The sequence below is a fragment of the Rattus rattus genome, chromosome 6 (genome assembly GCF_011064425.1).
Source record: "Rattus rattus isolate New Zealand chromosome 6, Rrattus_CSIRO_v1, whole genome shotgun sequence".
NCBI classification, from domain to species: Eukaryota; Metazoa; Chordata; class Mammalia; order Rodentia; family Muridae; genus Rattus; species Rattus rattus.
Genome location: NC_046159.1, coordinates 93,877,565 through 93,898,248, shown reverse-complemented (window position 1 = coordinate 93,898,248; position 20,684 = coordinate 93,877,565). Strand labels below are relative to the sequence as shown.

The 20,684-nt window shown below is 37.8% G+C and overlaps 1 protein-coding gene across 1 annotated transcript in view; it reads left to right on the top strand.

The window, feature by feature from the left end:
* Cntnap2 (contactin associated protein 2) overlaps positions 1-20,684 on the top strand; it is a 2,154,251-nt gene that overhangs the window by 1,720,516 nt on the left and 413,051 nt on the right. The window contains exon 16 of the mRNA XM_032907255.1: positions 17,913-18,040. Coding sequence (XP_032763146.1) covers positions 17,913-18,040 — 128 coding nt within the window. The remainder of the gene's footprint in view (positions 1-17,912; positions 18,041-20,684) is intronic.

The following is a 20,684-nucleotide window of genomic DNA, read 5'->3' as shown; positions in this document are numbered from 1 at the left end:
GAACAAAATGTAGATCTGCCATATGATACAGCTTTACCTCTCTTGGGCACCTACCTAAAGAAATCAAATGCAGCACACACAGATGCATCTTAATACCTGTGTTTATTGCAACACTATTATGGGATAAAAGTGTAAATGTCTGTCAATGTATGGATGTATGTGTGGTGACAGGAATGGATGCACAGCTCCATGTTGTCATCTGAGGAAGTTCCCTTGATCTTGTGTGGACCTAGATTCAGGTTAAATTGTATCCTTGGATTTATTGGAGGAAGGAACTTTATGATGAGCCTGAGGCTTTCATCTTCCAAGGGCTGCTAAGAAACCCAAATGAGGTGGCAAGGTGGGTGCTAAGGAGGACCCGGCAGTTTTACAGGTGATAAGACAAAACTCTAGCTCACAGGGGCTACAAAAAGATAGTATATTTTTAAAACAGAGTTAATAGCCTTATTTGAGATACCCAAAATATGCCAGTCCTTAAGCCTGACTGATTCCCATTTTAGTCAAAATGTTTATATAGAAAAAGCAACACTGACTCTATAAGATCAGCCTTTATAGCCAGTGTTAATTCTTCTATAATTCTTGCTTTTCTGCTGACAGGAAGATTCCATCACACTCTTCTATTCTCACCTTGAGAGCTCCTTTCCCTTCATACATTCTCATAACTCTCCTGTCTTCATATCGTGATGCAGATGAATAAAGAGAATATAGCATATACACAGTGGAGCCACAACAATTCAGCCATAAGTGAGAATGACACTTGCAGGATGCAGATTGCAGGAAAATTCAGGGACTACGAGATCATCATGTTAAGTGAAATAAACTAGTTTCACAAAGACTGTTCATTATCACATGTGGAATTTAAAGAGGAAAAAAGATGTGAAGGTTTAATTAATTAATAATTAATAAAATTAATGTGAAGGAGTATTAGGATGTAGAAAGCAAAAGGGAGTGGAGAGGAAATGAAGAGGGGATAAATATATCAATATATGTCACATACATTGCTTGGAAATATAATGAAATCCATAACTCTGCATATATATATATGTGTGTGTCTGTGTGTGTGTGTGTGTGTGTGTGTGTGTGTGTGTGTGTGTGTGTGTGCCCATAAGCTCCATAGAAAAAAAGAGAATGGGACTGAAAGTGAAGAGCTATTTAATATAATTACCTAAAAAAGTAAAAGTCCATGTCAATATGGAGTTATATATAAATATGATTGGGATTTTCCTGACAAGTGTCATGGAAGACCTGAGATTGACTGCTTGTTTATGGAGAGATGACAGCTAATTAGGGAGAGCAGGGATAAGGTGGAAAATACAGAGTAAAAAAATGATGGGGATAATTACAGCTTCCATTCCCCCCAAAAAAAACTACTGAATTTGGGAACCAGGACAAGTGAACTGAAACATTAAAGGCAAGAGAGAGGCAAAGATTAAAACAGAGACTGAAGGGACACCCATTCAGAGCCTGCCCCACATGTGGCCCATATATATACAGCCACCCAATTAGACAAGATGGATGAAGCAAAGAAGTGCAGAAGTGTAGATCGCTCCTGAGAGACACAGCCAGAATACAGCAAATACAGAGGCGAATGCCAGCAGCAAACCACTGAACTGAGAATAGGACCCCCGTTGAAGGAATCAGAGAAAGAACTGGAAGAGCTTGAAGGGGCTCGAGACCCCAGATGTAAAACAATGCCAAGCAACCAGAGCTTCCAGGGACTAAGCCACTACCTAAAGACTATACATGGACTGCCCCTGGACTCTGACCTCATAGGTAGCAATGAATATCCTAGTAAGAGCACCAGTGGAAGGGGAAGCCCTGGGTCCTGCTAAGACTGACCCCCCAGTGAACTAAACTGTTGGGGGGAGGGCGGCAATGGGGGAGGGGGGGGAGGAACACCCATAAGGAAGGGGAGGGGGAGGGGATGTTGCCGGATACCGGAAAGGAATAACACTCAGAAATGTATATAAGAAATATTCAAGTTAATAAAAAAAAAAAGAAAGAAAAAAGAAAAAAAAAGGCAATAGTTATTGGTTCACACCATTACAATTGTTTAAATCCAGAAGAGCAATGACCAGGTCAAAAATGTCCTTGGGAAGAGGGACAGAGGGACAGGGGGAAGAGGCAACAGAACTGAATTACACTAAAAGATGGAAGTGAGTTTCTGTAGGACACCATGGCTCAAAATTGCAATGATTGCATTTTTAGATAATTAAGAATATAATCATGTTTCAATTCTAAAGCTGTCAGTAGAGTTGATGTACTGAAATTAAAGCTTTAAATTCCCTAAGTATTTTGTTGTATATTTGTATATATAAAATAGAAATCAAGTTGAATTTTAAAAGATTTGAAAAGAATGTCCACAATTTTTAATATTTTTAATTTATTCTTTAGTTACTTCACAGATACGACACACTTTGGCAATATCCACTCCATAAATCCAACTTTCTCATACGTCCTAGATGCCCACAACACATCCCCTTCCAACTCCATATCCCTGCCCCCCTTTTTAAGTCTTTTGGTGTGTGAGGCGATCTCCCCATAGTCATGAACTCTAATAGCTCCTCAGATAACAGTAGGGTCTCACGTGCCTACCTTTAATTACTAAGTGCAGACTCTTCCTCCACTGATTTTGGGTAGAGCCTCTAATTCTGGAGTTTTACAAGGTCACAGATGATGTTGACCACCCGTCTAAAAACCTCATGAAAAATAACAATAACAGAAGACCTCACATTCATCAAACCATGTTTATGATAGCTCAGACAGAAACTGGGGTTTTAAATATTTATTGTTCCTTTGACCCTCGGAAAGTTGTGCTTCTCTACATAGGCTTAAAAAAGTATGAGAGATATCGTTCTTCTGCTTCCATTGAATTAGTAAGTTTGTAAACTTTGGCTATTCCTAGGTTCTACTTGGCTATTTCTGAGCTCGCAGCAACTGGCTAATGTGAGGATAAACACAGGCTTTCTAATTGACCAGTAACACCTGCCAATATCCTTTTCTTTGATTCAACCAATGTTTGAATGTCTCTGTTACCCTTTGAGGACAGACATGTAGTATATCAGTGTTCATAACTCTATACCTTCCTCAAGCGACTATTATTATTCAATAAAAAGGTTACTTAAATTGGTCTTTCCATTTTGTATCCTTCTTGACCAAATCTGTAGCTACTTGAAACCATGTGATTGACATCTCATTCTATTTAAAATTACTCCCTTTCCGCAAGCCTGAGCCATTGCCTTAGGAACAGAATTCAGTCCTTCAGTTCTCTTTAACTTATAGGCAGGAAAGAATGCTGACTGCTTCATGCAAACATAGCTTTGACAAGCCATCTTTCTACCCAACTTACTCCAAGTATAGCAGAACCTTTAGAATTATAAGTACTTTTTTTTTTACTTTTGAGTCAGATTGTGCTCGAATACCATAATATTGCATGCCAGCATGAGTAGAAAAACAATTAGATTTATCAAAAGTTAGGAAAAGCACATGGGTTATGTGGGCCCATATCAGCATAAAAACTGGTGAACAAGAAGGACAAACCAGGGCTCTATAAGGGGACTTAGGAAATAGATAAGTGCACAGCAACCCAGTGAATGATGAGATGGTTATCCAACCAGTTAGGACTATCTCGAATAACTATTCTTGTTGTTCATTTAACTACAATTAACTTTTTATCATTGGACAGTTTTATATGTTTATACAATGAGTTGTAGTCATTTTCAGTTCTAACTCTCCTCCCTCATCTCCCTACTTTTCCTGCTGGAATCATTCTTTTGAACAAGGGATCTCTCCAGCTTTCATGGCTTCGTTTCATGTATTTAACATATAGTTATTTGCCTGGACATCTGTGCATGTGTGTATGTTTGGGGGAGGTATATTTACTGAAACAATGACAACTTGTGCATGGCTACATCACTGGAGTAAATGACACATCTTCTGCTAACAACTGCTAATTATTGCCAATGCTGTCTCTGTGGAAGCTGAGGCCACATGGGACCCTACCCCTATCTATGGTGAAATGTTAATGGGCCAAGTTTTGTGCAGTTCCAGGGCTCAGAGAACATTGTAGCGGAAGGCAAAAGAATGTAACAGCTAAGAATAGGTCAGCAAAAAGTTGTTTTCTGAACGTCCCATAGACATTGAAAGCACAAACTCACATCAAGTTTAATCATATATAATTAAAGCACATATCTAAATCTTAGACAGAAATTAGACTGATAAATATAAAAAGATTCCCAGATGGAGAAGCTTGATAAGCTCTGTATAAAAGTTAAAAAACAAGCAGGGTTTAACTAATATTAGCTGATACATTATATCCAGATTAAGCCCAACATCCCAAAGTATAAAGAGACTGAACAGCAGTGGTAAGGGTTCTCCCCATGTAGCACTGAAGGTCTTTTTTGTGTGTCAAAGTTGCTATATCCAGAGACCTTATGATCTTTCTTATTTTGTGTTTGTGTGTATGTGTATGGAAGCAGTTCATTTGTGATGGCTGTGTATATGTGTGAATATGTGTTCATGCAAGTGCACATACTTGTATGCACATGTGGAACCCAGATGTCAGTGTTCATATCTCCCACTATTCTTCTCCACTGTATCTTTTGAGACAGAAACCATCAAAAGACTCAGAGTTCAGTGATTGGCTAGGCTGGCTAGCCAGTGAATTCAGCTCTTAGGAATCCATACTTAGTTCCTCATCCTAGCAAATTCCCAGCCCATGGTTTTTTTTTTTATTTTCAATGCTCTAGAAATAACCTTTTCTCTTCTTTACCAGAAACTTGATAAAATAAAAACCACATGCAAGTAATTCCCAATGCAGGGGGGAAAAAAACATAGATGCGGAGGTTAACCAAAACCAAAAACTACCTGCAGAGAGATAATTGTGCATTTATTAGACAAGTCCTGTGTGTCCTCTTTCTGTGAAAGACATTAGGAATCATTGTGCTACATAGTTCTATCTTCTTTCAAACACAAACTCTTCTTTATTACATGTCTTATACCTATTTTCCCAATTGTCTGTATTTTATGTCTCACAATTGATCTATGTTTTTCTTTACTAAGTATCGGTCTACTGCCTACCTCAGCATTGTGTCTCTTTTTATCCTGGAATGGACATAGTGAAAAGACCTTTTGTCTCACTCTCTTCTTCCCTCTTCTAAGTGCTTGTGTTTCCTTCTGATCTATCCTACACCCTATGCCAGAGTATTGATATTTTTTTAGAAAAAGACAGAAATAGCTCTCTCTGCTTGGGTATTTGAATTGGGCTAATATGGTCATTCAGGAAATATTCAGAGTGACAATACACAAGATAATACAAAAGATACACACAGAGCTGGAAGGGCTCTGTGTCCAGCTGATTTACACTTTAGCACTGGCAACTGTAAGGTCTTACTATTGTCCACCTTGCCAAAGGGGCATTGTATGCAGGAATGGTATTATCAGTGATGTGTTGTATAGCCTCCCAATAAAAGACATTAAATAAAAGAGTACATTTTTATTGAGTAATATTAAACCATTCACTTCCACATGCACTTGCTTTAACCAGCTTGAACAAATTAGTTATTCTCAGTAGATTACCCTCCCTGTTAATTCTATAATAAAAGATTCTAGAGATGGCACATTACTATCATTGGCATTATAATTTTTATTTCAGAATCCTAGTAACCGAATATTCATTATCTAATTGTAATTAAAATGCATGATTCTCTTAAGAACGCTTATAACTATTTAAATGAATATGAACTTTATTAAAGGGATAAAAGTAGGAGATTAAAATTATTCCAAGAGGGTAAGTTTTATTTTTGAAGAAGTATAAAATTGCAGTGGTAAGAAATAAAGAAAGAATAAGGAAAGGCAACAGAAAAGTCATAAAAGTAACAAGCAGACAGATCCCTGTGTGCTGTGGTAGAATATAAAGTGGAAACTCCTTGAGGACTGGAGTGAGGAATTGTCTGCTTTGCTTTCCCCAATGTTAATTCCTTGGAATCCAATGGTGATGCCTTGGAATCCCTGGATACCCAATAAATACTTGTTGCATTGAAAAGCCAAGTGAATTCTTTCTCAATGTTATAAGAATTCCATGAGTAATTTTCTAGCCAGTTTGTAGATGTGACATTGGAATAGCTTCATGGTTGGGCGAGTTAAGATGTATAATTTTCATTAAGAGATTAACTTATATGCTCAAAAAATTGGGTGGCTTTTTTTTTTGAGATAAAGTTGTTCAGATGGCACCCAAGCTCCAAAGAAGGGTAAGAGCCTGGCTAAGTTGCCCCTTTTGTTGTCTATTGTGAATTCTTTATTATTATATAGAAAGGCCATCATTCTCCAATTCTTTATTTTTTGAGTTCATATACTATACTTCCCTTATCCAGTTATTTTCTTTTAAAAATTTATTTATTTATTTATATTCAAATGCTGACTGACCCCTCTTCCCAACCCCTCTTCCCAAGGTTCCTCCTTGACCCCCAACGATCCCCTTTGCCTCTGAGAGGATGGCTCTGCCCCAGATATCCCCCTTCCCTAGGGCATCAAGTCCCTACAAGATTAACATATCCTCCTCCACTGAGGCCAGACATGAGCCCTCTCCCACACATGTGTCTGGGGCTTCAGACCAGCAATGCATGGTCTTTTGTTGGTAGCTCAGTCTCTGGTAGCTCCCATGGGTCCAGTTTAGTTGATGTTGTTGGTTTTCCTGTGGGGTTGCCATTGCCTTCAGGGCCTTAAATCCTTCTCCTAACTCCAGTTTTTTACATAGACATAGAAAGGCCATTCTCTCCAGCTCTTTACTGTATATGTAAAGAGGCTGTCCCTCTCTGATTCTTTACTATGTACATGGAGAGACCATCCCTCTCTAAATATTTAATATGTATGTGGATATATATATATATATATATATATCAGCACTTCTTTACTATATACAAAGGGAGGCCATCCCTCTCCAATTCTTTATTACACACATAGAGCAGCAACCCCTCATTACCTCGGAGGAACTATAAACCAAAGTCAGCCTTCTTTATATACATTGTAGAATTGTATTTGAATCATGCCAATTATTGACACAAATGCTCGTTGTGAGGAGTGATGTTAATAACTTTAGTTTATATTACATGGGGTCACGAGAAAGTATCATTGTGTGTATCACTGAAGTGAATATTAATAATTTCCTATGTGTTAATAATATTAAATGCATGCTGTCCTTATGATAAGCACAATACTAAGTAAGTTGTAGTCAACTAACTTGTTTACATTTCACCAAACATGTTTTGACAAGTAATATAAGTGAAGAATTCCCCCAAATGGAATATATAGAAAGAAAGAACCAGAATGAACAATGTTAGTCCAAAAATAATTGGAAATCTGGGCAAGAACGAAGAATGATGCTGCATTACCTCTCAGGTGATTGGAAGCCCAGATACAGGGAAGTTGAGACCGTAACTTGGGTTCTACTTAAAGAAGGGACCAGAACTAGGAATTACACATGCTCTGAAAACTATGATGATAAGCTATCAATGGTTTTTCATGTAAATATACAGATGGAAGCACACAATCTAACAGTGCACCTTGATCATTTTTATATATTGGTTCACCTATAAAATCATCACTCAGATCAAGCTATGAACCATAACTCTTAGATGATCTCAGTACATTCCTCCAAAGAAAACTACAGTTCTGACTTCTAGAATCACAGACACAAATCATTGTGCTTCATACTTTTTCTCAATGCTATATTTTGGAGTTTATCCTTATGTAAGAGTTACTTTAATGGTTGCCATAACAACACACCTGACAAATTAAAGTCTTATCTTCGGCTCTTATTGGGAAAGTATGGTGCAGACCCATCGTCATGGAAAGGCGTGGCTTCAGATGCATGAGACAGTTCATCCTATTGCCCCTGCAGTTGGGAAGCAGAGAGATAGAAGGTGGTGCTTAGATTCATTGTCTCCTTTGTTTTCAGTCTAAGAACCCAGGTCACAGAATGGCACTGCCCATATCTACAGGAGATAGGCCCACCAAAACAAACCTTCTCTAGATCCTCCCTCACAAATATGACCAGATGTTTGATTCTAAAATCTATCAAGTTGACAACCAATATTCCATTACACTTCTTCTTATTGCATGCCTGTTTTCTATTATTATGTATGTCACAATTTTTATGATCTTTTGTTGATGAACAACTGAGATGCATCACTTCTTCCATTTTTGAAAAGAAAATTGATTTAACTGGTTGTATTAATAAAGCCTGGTAATTAGACTACCCTAGTGTCTTAAGACATATAAAGTCTGTTTTAATCACTTTTTTGTCATTATGACAAAAATGTCTGATGGAAACAACATAAAGGGAAATAATTTATTTTGGCTCAATTTCAGAAGATTCAAAGACAACATTATTTGGTCCTAACATGTTGGCAGTAGCAAGAGACAGAGGAAAGATGTTCACTTCATGGCCATCCAGGAAGCAGAGAAAGAAAATAAGCAAATAGGAGGAGGTCAAAGGAAGACATGGCCTCTAGTACCATAATCCCAAGTGACTTCCTACAAAGTCCCACCTTATTCTTTTTATCAAGCTCCAATAATGCCATCATATGACTAATCCATTAGAGTATTCATTCATTCATTCATTCATTCATTCATTCATTAGGTCAGAGTATCCATGACATGATCTAACTATACCTATACACATCCATACATGCATACTCAGAGGTATACTTTACTAAGTTCCTAGTAAATTTTCAATAATATCAAATTGACAATCAAACTTAACCATCCTACTACTGTTAGTTGGTGGGAATGAGCATAGAGTTAGACACAGCCTTCATAATTAATATGTTAAGAACATGCCAATTTTCTTTTCCATTTTGCTCTTAATCTCATTTATTAGTTTGAAGATCTGGGCATGGTTTTCCACAAAGCTATGTTTAAGAAACCACTGAATGCCAAAAATGCTTTGTGGACACCCATGATGCTGAACATTTTGCATCAATATATTAAAATGTATGGTATAAAAGACTCCTTTTCCAGAATACTGGATTAAACAAGGCTAAATACACTTGTATCCAATGAAAGGTTTCTCACAGCCATTATAATATAGTTTTAGCCCTCCAAAACTGATATATTAAGTATACATATCATCCACACATGAGATGTCAAACATCCTTTTTTTTCACAAGAGGGTGTGTTACTATTTTCCAAACTTGTTATTTTCAGAAATTCCAAATTTCAAAAGTGTCCATGATCTTTATATGATAAATTATTCCACATAAATCTTGTCTATTAAAGCCTTAAACTGTAATGTGACTGTATATAAAGATGGGGCTTTTTTAGTGAAGTAACTAAGGTTAAGTGAATCTATAAGAATGGTCCCTTGATACAATTCAGTTAATAACATTATAAGATGTTGTGAGAGAGCCCCCTTCTCTCTTTTTGCATATGATCACAGAAGAAAGATCATGTGAGGATACAGTAAAATGCAAGCCAAGAAGAGGCTTCATCAAAAACTTACCTTAATGTCATCTTGAGATGAACTCTCTCTTTCATTATTGTGAGGAAAAGAGAACAGAGTGAATCTATGTCTCTTATTTCAGGGCATCTAGAGCAGAACACGACAACACTCTTGAAGAAGATTTAGGATTATTCATCGAAATAGTGTACATCTCCAGGAAATGAAATAACTAAATACTTTCCAGGCTTGTTTGCATCATATCTTAACTACTTTTCTTTTGTTGCAAAGAGACACCACATACAAGGTAACTTATACAAGGGAATTGCTTACAGTTTCAAAGGATGCGTACATGTTCACCATAGCATGGAGTAGGAGGCAGACGTGGCACCAGCGCAGTAGTTGAGAAGTCATAACTGATCCATGAGGCAGAGAGAACCATCAGGGAATGACATGAGCCTTGGGACCCCCTCCTCCACAAGGCCACACTTGTCCATCCTTTCCAAACAGTTCTACCAACTGAGGACCAAGCACTCAAACATATGAGTATATAGAGCCATTTCCATCCAAACCACCACACATCACTTTCTTCATCTTAGATTATTGACAAGTGGATACTCTATAAAAATCATGTAGCAATGTCTCCTTCTGCATTTTCAAAGGGGAAAGATGAATTCACTCCAAAAAAAAAAAAACCAAATGAAGGATTTTTGCATTGCTAAGGTACTAATATAGCTCTGAGAGATGGTGCCCTTCACTCCTTTCTTTGATGGCATGTACAACCTCTCTATTGATAATGATACACTCCCATTACTTCTGAACAGAAGATTTACATGTTATCTAATAAGTTGGAGAACATCATTATAAATGATTTGCTTTCAAGATTGTAAAGTAAATTTGCCAAAGGAGAAGACCTTGATTTTTTTCAAATCTAATGAGCTAAAGTTTTAGAATATTCCTGAGTAGGATACTGAATTTCTGTTTTCTCTGAACCCAAGATCCAGCTGTGTGTAGCAAGCCACGCTACTGAAACCCTCATGATGAGATATTCCAGTAGGTTCCTATTCCAATCATTTCCTCTGCTGACACAGGAGGAACCAAAATCCTTTTCCCAAAATATGTTGATGTCACATTTCAGAAAAGCTGTGTGCTTAACTGTCAATGATTGAAAGAATTCATGTGCTCCTTGTTCACAGTATCCAAAACAGGAGGATGCTGGATGCTCATATGCTACCAGCCATAGCAATCCTGTTGCAATCTGTCTGCCCTAGAAGTCATAAGTGCTATTCAAGATTTGAAAATAATAGTGGCAAATTGATTGCAGATATATGGGTAAAATGCAAATAGCTGTATCAACTACCTGTGTATAAATACCGAGCACCAAAGTCACTGTGAGTTCTACCAGATTGATTTTTGCATTCTCACATCAACTCCAAAACAAGAATGTAGGGATTATCTCTACTCTCTCAATTCCCGTTGAACTTTTTTTTCTCCATCTCCCCACCAGAGTTTCCTGTCACACTCACCAATGGTTTCCACATTTCCATGCCTAGTATGTCTGATGATATTTTTGATACCAGACATTTTACAACATTTAACAGAATGACAATTTTTCCCTCACAGATGTTTTTGCTCTTTCTCATTCTCATTAGTCATAATTCTTTTGGGTTCCTTCCAAATTTCAGATCATTTATTTTGGATCTTCTTGATTCATCTTTCTCCCTTCATGCTGGATTCTGATAGCAAACTTAAGCCCCTTTCCTGGCTGCCTCTGAGTCTCAGTGCCAGTTCCTAAATGTCAATTTAAAGGTTTATTTTTATTTGAGCCATCTCACCCTAAAGTGTAATGTTTTTCATTATTGTAGCCAAGGGGGTGTGCCTTCTGCAGATGTTTCCATCCCTCAACATCTTCAAGATATTGATAACATAAAAACAAATATTGAACATCTTAAAAGCATCACATAGTTCAAAGCCCAGTAAAAGAAATTGGTCCTTACCTTCAAACAGGTCTTTTGTGTCCACTTCAGAAGCAAAATGGCCTGTTACAATGAAGAAGGAATGGCAAAGTATATATTTAAAAAAAAAACTATGAAGTGTGTATAGAAAAGATAGGGACAATCAATATGAGTAACGTTGACATGGATTTGTGTTATGTGGAAGGGACTTTAAGAGTGGCTACAGGAAGAAAAGGAAACACTTCTCGGTTAAAAGTAAAATTCTTGTCTCATTGGAAAATAGCACCTGTCAAGATGGGGAAATCCACAAAACAAAAACTCACAGCATATCATCCTCCCTTCTAGTACCAAATGCATTAGGACAGATGCTCTTTTACTAAGCAAAGATTGTGCTGGAAAGGACTGTTTATTATTTTCATAATTGGGGAGATTCATGAACAAGCTACTAAAGAACTGGAGAATTATTTTGGTCCTTGACAATTGAGTGAGGAAGCCCAACATTAAGGACTTCTCTCCTAGAAGTCATTTCTAAAGAATGAAACAAAGACAAAATTGGATAAGTGGATTTTTAATAAAGTCAGTATATAATAATATTCTCTGAAGATCACCTAGCCACACCCAAAAATCATTCAGCCAAGAGAAAGGAATGTGAATTAAGCAAAAGGCAGTCAAGGTGAAATGGACACACTGGCAGAGAGCAAAGCAAAGAACTGAGTACCTCTGCTCACTAAAATGCTTGTTGAGGTGTGCACGACAACTCCATTCTTTCCAGGATAGCATGGACTTTAGGCAGAAAAACTGCATTCTACCTTGTTAGGCTACAAAAGGAAGAAAAACATCACACCCTATAACTGTGGGCCTTAGCTTTAGGGCAATCACAGGTTGTACGGGGCAGCCCAAATCTCTGGAAGGCTGCAAAAGGGCAGTCAATTGTGTTTACAGTCAGCGCTTTAACCTTTTAGCTTTGTGCCCAAGGAAACCCCTAATCATGGTTCCTCTTTAGCCTACAGTTACAAGCCCCAATCTGCTTCACTGTTTTTCACTTGTTTGTTTCCTTGTTTTCTTGTTGGTGGTCTGTTTTGTGTCATCTGGAACTCAGAATATAGGCCAAACTGGTCTCAATCTTGCTTCCTCCTGCCTCAGGAGAAAAGATGATTTTAGACATAACCTACCATGATCAGTTCTTGTTTACATGTGCCTATGTTGTCACAGGCAGTTCTGAGGAATGCTTGCTGGTGTGTTGGCGTTTGAAAGGCAGAAGGTCCCATCTTTGAGAATCTACCTCCTCTCTCAATTCCCCATCCCCTTGCCTGCCTTGACAGAAGTAAGAAACTCATTCATACCAGGATCAAATAGATAAAAATTAATACCCTAAAAATAGCCTAGGTTTAGGAAAATTTTATAGGCAAAGGAGAAGTAATAAATTGGGTTTCTCCAGGGTATGAAATAGGTTTTCAGAGATACTTGAATCAGCTGTGTCAGTATCATTTCCTTCTTCAAATGATGCCAGAGAAACCTGGCTGTTCCTAGAGAAGTCTGAGAGGTTGATAAGAAAGGCTGATTTTTATAGACATTGGTGTAGCCTTCACTAACTCCTATCACTGCTTGGAAAAGCAGCAGTTGGACTGAGAGAGTGAATCAGATTGCTTGGCCATGTCTTTTGGAGTCAGAGATAAAAAGCCCAACTGAACTACATCATTCTAGAATACTCTTGTCTAGTTTTAAGATTAAGGTACACAGAGGGGCTAGCCATGGAAATGGCCTTTCCTTTCAGAGTTCTGTGGAAAGATGATGAAGGCTGCCCTTTGTGGGCCACATGTAGAACATGTGAAATGAAGCCAGTCGGGGACAACTTTTAAAGCATCCCACTAAGGGTTGTGGGAAATACCTCACTCAGTAAAGAACTTTCCTTGCAAGCATGAAGGTCAAAGTTTAGACACACAGCACTAGAGAAGAGAGATAGGTATATCCCAGGGTTTGATGGCCAGCCAGACTTGGCCAAGTTCCAATCTAGTAAGAGACACTGTCTCAAAAATATCTGAGTGGATGCCATCTCAAAAACTGTAGCTAAGATTGTTTTCTCCAAATTTCTAAATTCCCTCAAATCCGTGTGCACACATGCACATGCAAACACACCTGCGCCTGCACAGCTATATACAATAATTATGTACGCACACAAAAGAATCTCTCCAAAAATCTACCCAGCCATACTCAAAGGCCAGTGAACCATGAGAAAGAATATGGCCAGGCAAAAACAAATCAGATAGCCAGGTGCATGTGACATTCCAAATTTTGTATCTTTTTTCTTCTTAAACACATGGGAGAAATACTGAGAAAACCAGGTTATTTGGAGAAATACTGAGAAAAACAGGTTATGCCTGTATTTGAAAGATATTCTAAGCCAAGATAAGGGATGCTTTCCTGTCAACCAAGGAAACCAAGTTTTGAGATGCCAGGCATTGACCATGACTTGCTAGATATTCTGAGACACAGAAATTGGCAGAAGGCTGATCATCAAGTGTTCCCTCTTGCCACAAGTAAATCCTCTTGCCACATAAGCAACTCTTGCATAGATTAAAATATAAACATAGATGAGCAGATTAAATTGTTGGTAGTTCAAAGCCGTCTTCTACTCAGTGAGACAAACTTTCCTATGGAATAAAAACAATACATTTCTGTGTCACTTAAAGGAAGTCAATTGAAATTCTTTCTGAATAACTTGAGAAATATAAACATACATCTTCTCTTCAAGTTTCTCTGGAAGTTTCTATGTTTCTATTAGCTCAGCTACTAATCAGTGGAGGACATAAAACCAAGCACTTGTTTACTCCTTACCTAGTACCTGAAAAATAAAGGAAGTTGTTAAGTAGATCATTTCCCAATGCTCCTTCCTGTTCTGGGAAAACCCTCTAGGGCCAGGAAGGCCTATCCTCAATCGGTTCACATCACAAAGGGCCTCAAAGTAGTTATCTCCCAAGGACCACACTCATAAAAAATATTCATGATTTTATGCACATAGAAGTATACCAAACCTGTTCCAGTAATAATTACTTGTTGTTTTAGAATTAAGAACATAAAAGCATAATCAAAGAGCCTAATAATTTCACACCTAGGTAGAGAAAATGTCACCCAGGTAAAATTAACCAATTTTCTGATAGGGAACATTTTAAAGACTTATCTTTAAGATGTAAATTTTGTATATCTTTTCCATTTTAATCATATTTAAATTTTTTATTGAATATTACCTTGTAAAGGAATAAAATCTTAATTAAAGAAAGTTAAACTTACAGAAGTGAATTGTTTGAGATTATTCAAGGAATTCAGTATAAATAAGGTTTTCTTTCTCATATTTCCCCCATTAATAATAAACTCATTCTGATGACTGTTTTAGAATTATTATGGGTTAATGCCTATGTGTGTTTGTGTATTTTTCCAATCACAAATACATGAAGCCAACTACCTTTAGTTACCTACTTGTGTTTATTTTATAAGGTTCTATAAAACAATATGTCTGCCCTCAGGGAGCTTGCATTCTAGAGAGGCAAATTAGAGAAAACCATTTTGCATAAAGCCTCAAAATGATGATAGGGGCTTTTCTAAGAGACTCTAAATGAAACAGATAATTGTCCAGCATTTATAAAAGGTCTCATCTATTCCCACTGAAAAGAAGTAATTGACTCTGTAATTACTTTCATTTCATAGGGGACATAGTCATGGGTTCTAAAGATCTAGTTGTGACGGGTGTTTTCTTAATTGTTCTAATTGCTTTATAGGGAGCACCATCATATAGCATTGAGGAAGTCTCAATAGTCAGTGGTAACTGAGGACCTCATTAGAAGTGTTCAGAAACTTTTACTTTGCTGTGTGGTAGGCTCAGCTGTTTTCACCTTGTGGCGATCCAGCTATGCTGCAGTAGCTCGTGTGATAGGTCCTGCATACCTATACATAAGGACCATCAAGGGACTGGCAATGCTGCTCCACCTTGGGATGATGACATATCCCTGGGGAACATTCTGTCACCTCTGCCCAACCTGGTTATCTCAAAGAGGTCTGGGAACATTATTCCCTCTTCTGACATTATTCATAGGGATCCAATGAGAAAAACAAAATCACAACAAATCTAATTAAAATATCTAATTGTGGTTTATTATCAATTCTAGGCTCAAGCAACATCTCATTCTATATTTTATAAAATAAAATGAATGGGCCAATGATCTCAGCAGAAAGGGTTAGCTTCATAGGCAGGAAAGAACTGCAGGAAGCAGAAACCAACAGAAAGCAGATGGATCCTTGCAAAAGTATCCTTTCCAGAATTAAAATAGAGAAGGCTTGCTTAGCGTGCTGGCTCAGAGGAATTCCCCCTCTTGTTGGTGGCTGGAAATCTCCTTCCTAGAAAACTGGCCTGTACTGTTCTACGGCAGTTGGCACAAGGGAGTCCATGCTGGGACAGCCTGATCTGTAGCCTTAGTCCAAACAACAGCCTCCCACACATTTCTTTGACAGCCTCACTTAGGTATTGCTTCTGCCAAGAGGATGGGCAAATGTTTTTCTCATCATTCTCTGGCAAGTTACCCAAGTCTCCCTAAAAGCTTCCCTAAGAAAAAGTCATTTCTCTCTGCCAGGATTTATAGGACAGACTGCTAAAATGGGAACTTTCATAACATCTGGAAGCAAAACAAGCTCTCTAGAGTGAGAATTCCAGTGTTTGTTTTTACATAAAGTTTTTGTAAATATGTTTTCACTGAGCTAAGGGCAGGACTGAGATGCCTGTCTGCAGGCTTCTTTGATGTCTCCACAGGCAGGGGACAAGCAGCTGAGTATAACCCAAATTCCTCAGGAAAGCTTTACTGGAGTAGAACAGTTCAAGGATGGACCCAGAGACTCAAGTTTTACTTCTGTAGCTAACAGTTCTGGTAGACCATGCACGAGTCTGAGTCAGAGCTCATCTGAGTTGGATGGCAGAATTCCTCTAATGTACAAGCCCACCATCACATATAATTAGTGTATTATGCTAACATGATAAATAGTACTTAATGTCTCCCTAAATTAGATTGACCTCAATCTCTAAAGGTCATTGATTCTAACAAAATTATGTTTGCATGTGAAATTTTATATATATATATATATATATATATATATATATATATATATATATATCAGGTAAATCCTTTTGAGGTTAACTGCTCTCTGGGCAAGTGATGAAAAATCTCATCAGAAAAATCTGTGCCAGTCAAAACGCCTACTGCCATCTGTGGATTGGTTTCCATAGGCAATATGGGATCTGATATTCTTTTTCATTGTATATTTCATATATATCTCTTTGCAACTTTAAATTCAGTGGACTTCTATTCAGATACTTGACAAGAATAGGTGGAGAAGGTAACTTTTTCATGTTATCTAGGATGATTAATTTTTTTATTGGGATTTTTCTGACATAGCAAAGAATATCAGTTTTATGACAATTAGCTATACCCTAGGAAAGCATCAACAGATCAGATAGTTCCTCTAAGCATAAGCAGATCTAGTTCTCACTTGATGTGGTATATGAGGGCATAAGGGTAATTGTATGTAAAACTCAGCAGACATTCTTAAATTTGGGACATCATGTGTAACTTCAATATGTAAGATTAATTGAATGTATCTTGAGAAATTATTTCATCTATAAATAAGAATTACACAATAAGTGTATAGTCCAACCACACCCAAAAATATCTAGGCAGCACTGATTGGATTTAGTGGTTAAAAAAAAAGGACATAAAAATGGGAGGGACATGAAGAGTTAAGGTAGATCTGGGAGGAGTTGGAGAGAGAGGAGGTGAGTGAATAATATGATCAAATTCATTGTATGAATATATTAAATTCTCAATAATTAATAAAAATTTATGTAATTAAATGTAGGTATGGGATCAAGTTAGAAGATATGGAACAGGGTAACTGCAGGGTACACAGAATAACCCAGGCGGAAATCCAAATGTGGCCAGCTCCACTCCTTATCCATAGAGCCAGGTATTTATGAAGCACCTGCTCTATCCTGGAGACTTTCATGAACTATTTCAGTCCTTCAAGTAAATATGGAAAGACCAGGAAACAAAAGATGTCCTGTATTTAGCTGATGCACAGCAGGGAAGAAAGTCTCCCAAGGAATTGCTTCAAACCAATTAAAGAGACAAATATTTCTGTTTGGTATCTCATTCTGGTGACTGTTGAACTTTCCATTAACTCTGCATGTGATCACCTGTGGTGTATGTGGTTTGGTCTAATTTCCACCTAAAAGAGCGAATGGCTTATTAGTTACAAGTTCTGGAAATGAGAATGTCAGTTCTATTTTCCATCAGATGGTCATGCCAGGGGTGCCTCTGAGCCCCGCTCTGAGCAGTTACTGGGGAAGGAGAGCAAACTCTATTTGGGGTTTTACTAAGTACATTTCTGAACAACTATTAAAAATGCCAACGGTGATCAGACAACATAAGCTATAATTCTAACACAGCCTCCACATGTTTTTCTGTCTCCCTGTGATGCAGGAGGAAGGATGCTGGCTTCTTATCCTACAAAGATCACCTGCCAGTGAGCCAGGTGGTGGTTGGAGATACTGACCGACAAGGCTCAGAAGCCAAGCTGAGCGTGGGTCCCCTGCGCTGCCAAGGAGACAGTAAGTTTGCCCAGCAGCTGTGGCTTGCACTTTCTTATCACATTCAAATAGTGTTTCCAGGCTGCTCAGAAGATGCCAGAAAACATGCGTGTTTTTCAAAAAAAAAAAAAAATAGGACCAATAGAGAGCTACATGGATCTTTATTGCAGAAGAGGGTGTGTCCAACATAGAAGCCTCAATCCAGGCATAAGATGTGAATATCCATCTTCCTCATCTATTCATATGTAACAAGTTTGACTACCTAAGCTTATGGTAGTATAAATAGCAATGCTAACAGCATAAAAGTGCCACTCAACAGCTGGGATTCCGCTGTGTGCTGCTGTTAATGCCATTAGCATGACTATTTATATCACCATAAAACTGAGTTTATGGTGATATAAATAGTAGCATTATAGCTTAATGTATTATTGTAAACTTGGATTATGGCCATATAAAGTTTGACATTATAGCAATCAAACTCCATCATCATCAAAGCTTGATGGTCCCTTAAAAGGCAAAGATTGTTTCTGTAACGATGTCCTGCTTTCAGTCTTAGGCACCACAGAGAGGAATTGGGGGCTGCTAGCTTGGACAGTGGGAGGTAAGAGAGTGAGCATGATGGCCCCACCTAATTAGGGGCACCATTCAGGTTTTATGTTGTTTGATACCCTTCAGTGTGCTTTATGTGCAGTGCGAGGGGAACAAGTGGAAGGTTGCTATGGGGATTCAGCAATGAGCATCCTGGGCATCATTTCCCTCTATTTCCTGCACATGTGATTCAGGCAACACTCCTGGGAATTCTGTGCTTTTTGTGGTTGTATTCTAGGCAAAGGGAAACCTAGACTCCACTCCCTCGATAACAGGCTTGCTCGAAGACCCCAGGTAAACCTCTCTATTATATCAGCTGTAGTAATGAGAATACCACCTGCATCCCGATGCCTCCTGGGGAGGCTATAAAGGTTTTTAGTGCCCAAGTTTGGATTCCTCTGAGCAAAGCATTATGTGAAATGGAATATTCTTTACAACTTCTATAAATCAGTGGACAATTAGGCCTACTCAATAATAGATAGTTGCATCCACTCAAAGAGGTGTCCTAAGAAATGTGAGGAGGCACACTTAGCAGTTTACTGCTTAGTTATTTGGACAGTCAGAGGCTAAAAGGAGGCGATGCTAATACAAAAGAGGGGTGACATTTAGACTGATCTTTCTCTTCTTACATTGGAAAAAAACGCTACCTAGAGAATTGGTCAGAAAGATCTTTATGAAGTCTTGGCTATAAACAATAACACTTTATTTGTGTATCTAGACTTAGTAGAAGAGCTCAGTAAGATACTTGGTTTCAACTCATTAGGAAAAGATATTGGCTCAGAACAGTAAACAATATGTATATTAAAAAATATGCTAAGAAATGAGCTATCATGGTCTTTATAGTAGGACTCTTGAATATTGTATACTGTAAATAAATTTTGTTCTGTCATAATTAATTATTAATATATATGTAAATACCTCTGGTTTATTAGTTCTAATTCTGAATTTCACTTTGAACTAGAGAAAAGTTCCAATTAAGTGGTCGATTGACTTAGTACCTTAAATACTGTAAAGAGAAGGTTATATGTTAGAGTATATAATTTTTATACCTAATATATTATTTAGCTAATATGAGATTGATTTCCCTTAGAAAATAAGTTAGGGATCAGGAAGAGTTTATCACGGGTGTTCTCTACGCAGCACTTCACTAGGTGATCTGGCAGTAGGAGAAGGTAGTTCAAATGTGTTTTGAGAAGTTCCCATGAAAAAAGTGTTAGAACCTACAGATGTTTTATAATTTAATACTAGGTTTTCTGATATAACATTATTATAGCTGATTTCTCAAAAGGAATGATAAAAGGTGCATTTAAGGTAGGAGTCTGTGTGCATACATGCATGCATGCACACGTGCCAGCTAGATGCTGATTCTGGAGTTCTGGAATAGCTCGCTCTGTCACTGTCTACTACATGACACTGTTTTGACTAGCCAAGGGAACCAGTGAGCCCCTGAGGTCTACCTGCCCGGAAACTCCACCACTGGGGATGCAGGTACACATAGTCATGTCCCATCTTATAAAATGGAATCTGACTCAGGCCCTCATGCCTTCTTAGCAAACACATTATCTATTGAGGCATCTTCCCAACCTAGATTCTATCTTAATAAAAGAAAGAAAATAATGACTAATACATGATCAATAATAATAAATGTTCATTTAAGTTTCTATCCAAGACCGTATTATTCTGGGTACTCTAGAGGGAAAGGAGTAGTAAAATTTAAAGTTATAATATACACATAATAAAATTTTAAAAATACATATATATATGAGAGAGAGCGCATTTATGAATTTATTAGGATAACTTAAAGGCTATAGTCTGAGTAGTCCGATAATGGCCATCTCCTGATGGAAAGGCCAAGAATCCAGCATTTGTTTAGTCTGTGAGACTTGATGCCTCAGCTGGTCTTCCGTCTACATTGGAATATGGAGGAAGAAGACTCTAACACCAGCGGTAGGACAGGTAAACTTGCCAGTAAGCGTGAGGGAAGGCAGACAAAAAGTGAAAGCTTCCTTTTACCACGCATATGTGTGTGTTTTTTAAGTAGGCTGACACCAGAAGGTGAGGCCCAGATGTATGGTGA